Source organism: Jaculus jaculus, chromosome 14 (genome assembly GCF_020740685.1).
Source record: "Jaculus jaculus isolate mJacJac1 chromosome 14, mJacJac1.mat.Y.cur, whole genome shotgun sequence".
NCBI classification, from domain to species: Eukaryota; Metazoa; Chordata; class Mammalia; order Rodentia; family Dipodidae; genus Jaculus; species Jaculus jaculus.
In genome coordinates, this window is record NC_059115.1 from 11,099,465 (window position 1) to 11,106,749 (window position 7,285).

The 7,285-nt window shown below is 39.4% G+C and overlaps 1 protein-coding gene across 1 annotated transcript; it reads left to right on the top strand.

Moving 5' to 3' along the window:
- Positions 1-1,666: 1,666 nt before the first annotated feature.
- Positions 1,667-2,611, top strand: LOC123454608 (vomeronasal type-1 receptor 4-like). The gene has a single exon (XM_045133310.1). It carries the CDS (start codon positions 1,667-1,669, stop codon positions 2,609-2,611), a length of 945 nt encoding a protein of 314 aa, XP_044989245.1.
- Positions 2,612-7,285: the final 4,674 nt, after the last annotated feature.

Here is a 7,285-nt window from a genome sequence, read left to right on the forward strand (position 1 = left end):
TACTAGAATTTTAGCTACAAATTTTGGAGTATGTGTCTGCACTTTGTTAAACTGTTATGTGTGTGGATAATCTCTAAACCATGATTGGATGGACACATGTGCAACTATCTGTCTACCAGTGACACAGAGATTTTTGTCTCTACTCTGAATATTTGTAAAATGCCTGTTTCTTTTAACATTTCCATTGTTGTTACCTTAGCCTGGAGAGCAACTCTCTCACCCATCACTGTTCGATGTTCACCAAAACATTCTTTGTACCATCTGAGAAGATGTCTTCCAAAGGACTTTGTCCTTAATGGACATGGTCTCCTGTCCCAACTTCATTAATATGACCACATCAGTGATGTTTCTTTAAGGTTACAGTTTCCCATATATCAATGAGTTTCTCTCTTACATAATCACAAAATTTAGTGCCTAATATTTACACAATAATTTGATAAATTAAAAAGTACAATTCTTGTTCATATATTTAAATATTTTATTTTTGTTGCTATTTGATTTGGAAATGGGTCTCACTGTGTAGGCTGAGCTGGCCCTAACCTTCTGTGTTTTCATCACAGAAGGGCTTTGAGCTCAAGACACCTGGCCTCTGTGTGGCCACTGCTGCACCATGGTTAAGGTTTAAATGTTCTTCAATTACTTTTGGTATTTCAAAGTAGTTACACTGTATGCACATATAAACATATTAAAAATACTTCATACATGTCCTGAAAATTGATAAGAATTTCAATGATACTGTACATTCATTTGGTAATACTGGAGCTTGTAACAAAAATATTGCTTACTGCAGCAAAGTGTGTTTATACTTATTTTGTCTTTAATTAACTCCTTCACTATGATTCGGGAAATGTCCATTTTTCTTATTATTCAAGTTTCTTATCATAAGATCTTTAATATAATATGAAGCAATTAATTCAAATATTCTTGTTAATTGTTACTAAGGGATATGACAGATATTTATGTGGTAATTATTTTACTTTGTTTGTTAATTCTCCAAAATATTAAAATTACATGTGAAAGGTAATTGGATCCTTTCAATAAAAATTAGTAAATGTCTTGATGTCAGAGTACTGAAATTTTAATTTGTATTTTGTACTGCATTGAGTAATTATATATATATATATATGTGTGTGTGTGTGTGTGTGTGTGTGTGTGTGTGTGCAGTGTTTGTAGTCATTGTACATTTTCATCCCAAAAGCAAAAATTGATCCTTTTGTTTAATATACTACTTGTAAATGGCACATATATCCAATAATGTAATAACATGATAGTGACTTGTTTTGTTACCATTGCAGTATGAAATGTGTTACAATATTATAAGTTGAAATCTTCTCTTTTCATATTAACAGGAAACTTCCTTAACCAGCAACGATACTTTATCAAAATCATCATGACAAGGATATGTTAGTATAAACACAAAAGAAAATGGTACACTCCAAAAGGATAAAACAAATGCAGATTTTAAATCACTTATCGTTGAACCTAAATACTAGAAACACACACACATACACACTGAAACAGAACAACCCAGTCCTTGAGAACTACAAGAGTAAATTTTAGTAGCCAGCACTTATGAATGGCAAGCAACTTGTCTTGGTGAAATATACCAGTGCCAATTCTTCCAAGATTGTCTGGCTCTGAATGAAACAATCATCTTCCAGACTAAATGTCAGCCAGCACCCTGGCAAGAAGCATCATCTTTGCTTCACAGACGGGAGTGGGAATTCTGGGTAACATTTTGCTCCTTTCTTGTCACGTCTTCATGTCACACACAGGACAAAGGTTAAAAGACATTGATTTGATTCTCAACAACCTAACTTTAGCCAACTGTTTGGTTCTCCTTTCTAAAGGAATTCCTCAAACAATGTTATCTTTGGGAATGACAATTTTTCTAGGTGATTGGGGGTGCAAACTAGTTTTCTATCTGCACAGAGTGGCCAGAGGAGTGTCTCTTGGGACTACCTGTATCCTGAGCTGCTTCCAGGCCATCAAGATCAGCCCGGGCAGTGCTCAGTGGATGAAGGTCAAGGCCACACATGTCAGGTACACAAGATTTTCCATTACTTTCTGCTGGACCTTTCATATGTTGGTAAACATTATTGTTATTAATAATATTAAAGGCCCAAGAGAAAGTAACAATCACACAAACATAAAGAACTTTGGGTACTGTTCTGGTGCAATTTTTGACAGAACTGTATCTACATTGTATATATCACTTTTGTCATCCATTGATGTGATGTCTTTGGGGTGTATGGTTTGTGCTAGTGGCTTCATGATGTTTATATTGTACAAACATAAGCAGACTGTCCTATACATTCACAAGAAAACAGGTCCACCAAAATTGTCTGCTGAGACTAAAGCCACCCAGAGCATCATCATACTTGTGAGCACATTTTTCTGTTTTTATTTACTATCTTTATTCTTTACTGTTTACATAGATCAATTTGATAAACCCAGTCTCTGGCTGGTGGACACCAGCGCTCTTATGGCTGCAAGCTTCCCTTGTCTTTGCCCCTTTGTGCTCATCAGCAGAGACCCCCTTGTCTCCAGGAGGTGCTTTACCTGCTGTGTGATGATTAACTCTTTCTGGAAGGAATTCAGAGCAACATGAATGTAGAATTAATGCCTCTGGGGATGAACATTGTAAATCTATTCTTTCTTTAATACATTTAAACACTGATCACAACCTAGTCAGAATGTGGACCAAATCAGGAAGTAAACCAGAATATCATGAAGGCAAAATTACTTATGACTTTGTAAATAACCAGTGATAAAGTTCTTAACATTTATACTTTGTTTAGTGGCCATGTATATCAGCGAAAAGACAAGAAATGCATCTCTATCTATCTATCTATCTATCATCTATCTATATCTCTTTCTCTACCTACCCATCTCTTTCTCTTTCTTCATGTGTACTTTATTACTCATGAGACTTTCTGAAGTTCAGCTGTTGGAATTTGTGTGAACGGAACTTCCTTAACTAGGCATCATCCGTGTCATGTGATTGAATTTTAATTCAGAAGTTTTTATTTTAGACCATCTTGCACATACCTCTTGTTCTACCTCATGTGAATTTCCTTCCTTCAGTATGACTACTCCATAGGAAACTCAGAGTACAATATTTCTACAGCAAGTGTATTACTCTTCTTTCTATTACTGGGAAAATATGCCTGAGAGAAACTGTGCTAGAGGGAAAAGGTTAACTTTGGCTCATGATTTAAAGGGTTTAAGTCCTCGGGGACTTAGTTTCATTGCTATGGGTCTGTGGAGCACAATGGCCACATGATTGCCCTGAAATGAAGGACGCTCCTCTCAGCGCTATCAGCAAGCAGAGAGTGTTGACCGCAGACAAAGGATGCCGGTCAATTTGCCATCTTCCTCCAGTCAGGACTTGAGTCCTAGTTCCCACCTCTTTCTAATAACATTCTGGGCTTATGAAGCTATCAATACTTATTTGTTGGAAACATAGTCTATTCAATCATCTCCAAAAATCCCCACTTCCAGACTTCAAGATGAGGTTTATGTGAGGAACATTTCATGTCCAATCATACACAAAAGTTGAGTGCACACTTCACTCTTAGGGAAAAAAGGTGATTATGTGGATACAATTTGAGAGTGCCATCTACCATGGTGACACACGGGAGCAGGGGAGCGGGACAAGTGTCACCTTGTGTCAGCTGCAGGAAGAGACAAATGTGAATTCTGGTGGTCCATGAGAGTGAGCCGTGTGATGCTGTAGACCAACAGTATTAGTGGGGCGGCATGGAAAGGGGGACAAAGCGTAGTTGACAGCAATATGATCAAAATAGTCAATAAACATGCACAAAATTGACACTATGAAGGCAGGAAAAATGGCCCCGCAGTTAAGGTGCTGATCTGCAAAGCCTAACAAATTGAGTTCAATTACCAGTACACACGTTAGCCATATGCACAAAGGGGCTCAAGCGTCTGCAGTACATTTGCAGTAGCTAGAGGCCCAGGTGTGGCCATTCTCTCCCTTTCTCTCTCTCTCTCTCTTTCTATCTCACTCCATGCACATACATAATTTTTAAAAATTAGAAATATGGAAAAATTAATTAAATTTAAATTATTTCCAAGTGAAATATAAGATAAAATGTGTATTTCTCAGAATCCACGGCAGTTCAGGAAGAGCCCTGTCCCCCAGTCATGCTCCCAGTTCTAACAGACTTCTTTCCTTCCCCTTTGAAACTTCATGACTCAGTCCTTTACAGTCTGTAATTTTCTCTGTATTTAGCACTTTCAAACTGTGGTAGAGAAAAAAAAGCTAAAAGTTAAACTAATTCCGTGAATTACTGTAAGAGTTAATCACCGAGGAGCTAAAACTTATCTTTGTCCACAGATGGGAAAAATCCCCTCCCCCAAACAAGTGTCCAAAAAGGACCCAAAGAGATGAATTTTAAAAAAATTAAAAAAGACAGTTTATGTTAAAACAAATTAAAATGGAGTTCATTGTTAGGGTGGCCTGACTACCAAAAAAAATGATTGTTATGCAAATTGCCACATCTTGTTTTTTCACTATACCCCTCCCCTTGGCTATGAAAACCATAAAATGAAAAGAAGATCTCAGCTTGGGGCTAACCTTCTTTAGAGGGATGCCTCAAGCCTCGTGGTCCGTGGGCAATGAATTCCTCTGCTTTCACTCACACTGGCATTGGAGGGAGCTTTCCTGAGAGTTTCTACAACATCTCTGGAGGCTCCAGAAAGATTTTCCTTCACCAAGACCCCAGTTGGTCAGAAGGGACTGCTGCTCCAGGGTCTCCCAGCCTGCCCAAGGTCCCTGGAACTTGGAAGTGCCTGCCCCTGACATGGCTGCAGGGTCCCCTTTCAGATGGCCCAAGGAGACTGTGAAGCCCAGACCAGAGTTCCTTGGTGGAAGGAGACTAGACTGAGCCAGACACCCGGACCAGGTAAAAATTCCCCGGGGACACTGGAAAAGTGTGACTGTGACTAGTCAGGTCTGGAAGAGTTGGCACACACTGTTGTCCTCGAGAGTAGGATCCCAAACCTTGATATTGCTGTGAGTTGCTGGCCCTCTTTCCATCAGGTATCAGATTGACAGATGGCATTTGGTCTCAAGCCTGATCAGGGTTATGAATGAGATTAGATAAGAAAAATTATTTAAACCCTGAATAAATAAATGAATAAATGTGTGAGGGGAATATGACCATCTATGGTCTATCTGAAAAGTGCACTTGATATCAGTGTGTGTACTAGAATACATGTGGCTCTCAGCCCCAAAGCTGCAGAATGACTTCGCCTTTGTGTCTGTTCTTTAGCATTAATGCAGTGGAAAATTATTGTGGGGGAGGCCCACTGCCCTAGACTGCATCATAAACAAACCATACTTCAGAATGGAATATTCAGGAATATTATAATCATAATACTAAGATGAAACAAAAAAATAATTAAAGGTCTTTGTAAATTAGAAAGGCCAGCTTTTAATGTTGAATAGCCTCTAGAGAGAAGCACTTTTCAGGGACTAAGTTTATAGACAGGGGATATTACAAGATTCTCCTACTCTTAATAGTTATAAAATTACAAGATCAGGGAGCTGCCCTGTAACCCAGAGAAAAAAGTCCAAAGCTCTCCCTGGGAACAAACAAACAAACAAAAATATCACTTAACTAGTAAGTCAGAACAGAAGCTTCAAGGCCAGACATCACCCCCACACAGCTGCCTCGTACCACACTCTCCACTAATGAGGTACTAACTGACAGGACTTAAAACTTGCAAAACCCAAGGCTACAAATTACAAAAGTCCAAAACCCACATGGTCCAATTCGCCATAGCAATGACCCCATTTCTAGGACCATTTTTCTCTTGCATTTACCTTTGCACTGCTGGAACATACACATGAAAAGAAGGGAGGAAAAGGAAAATATGGGAGGAAAAGGTTTATTTCAGGCTTGTATATTCCAGGGGAAGCTTCGTCATGACTGAAGAAACTGGCTTACTTCAAAATGCATCCTTAAAAGAGAAACAACTGCAAACACCAGCAAACATGACCTGATTCTATAAACACACCTTAACGCTGAACCCAAGGTGGTCTCCAGTGACACGCCGTCCTCCAGCAGAACTCCACATGCTGAAGACTGAGTAGGAAAAGTCACTTGCCTGCAAAGCCTAAGAACATGGTTTCAATTCCCCAGTACCTATTTAATACCAGTTGCACAAGACAGAGCATGTGTCTGGAGTTTGTTTAGAGTGACTAGACATGTTGGTGTGCCCATATTTTTCTCTCTCTACCTGTATTTCTGCCTCTCTCTTTCTCTCTCTCTCCCTTTTTATCTTGCTCTTTAAAAAAAAAAAAACAAATAATTTAAAAAATGTAAAAAGAAAATACCTGATGCTATGCAGGCATCTACACTCAAATGCTCAAACAACCACACAATTCAAAGAAAAACAAGAAGAGTCAGGCACGGAGAAAGCTGGGTTGTTTCTGATCTAGCAGGGGCCTGATTTGCCAAATGCTGGCTGCTTGAGAGAAACTGAAACTTCATAGCTTTGACTGAATGTAATTGTAATTGTTGTCAGGGGCAAATTCCTTAGTTGGGTATAAAGTTTGTTGTTCTACAACAATTATATTGTAGTACTCTAAGCCAGAAACCATGTATTTGAGAATGTACCCTGTTCAGGGGTCATTACAAACCTAAACCTAAAAGTAGATTATAAGGGCAGGAGAGATGGCTTAGTGGTTAAGCGCTTGCCTGTGAAGCCTAAGGACCCCGGTTCAAGGCTCGGTTCCCCAGGTCCCACATTAGCCAGATGCACAAGGGGGCGCACGTGTCTGGAGTTCGTTTGCAGTGGCTGGAAGCCCTGGCGCGCCCATTCTCTCCCTCTCCCTCTGTCTTTCTCTCTGTGTCTGTCGCTCTCAAATAAATAAATAAATAATGAACAAAAAAATATTTAAAAAAAAAACAAAAAACCTTTAAAAAAAAAAGTAAATAATAATTTGGCTCATTTTGTCGTTATGTTCATCTTCCAAAGCTACCATTCCCGGTGAGTCATCAGAATTTATCCTGAGCAAGACTTGGTGAAAGACAGCCAACTCTCCTGAAGAAGAAGCCCTTGGGAGAATGGGCATCTGGACTTTTACACTGTAACAGAACGCGAGGGGCCCTGCTAATGCCACTGAAGAAACTGAACTGCTTGAGGGCCGCAAAGCCATCACAGGGCCAGCGCCTCCCAAGTGTACTATTAGTGATTGGGACCAGCTCTGACAGCTACAGGGAAAGTCAGGACAAGTTTTAGTTCAAGGAGTTAG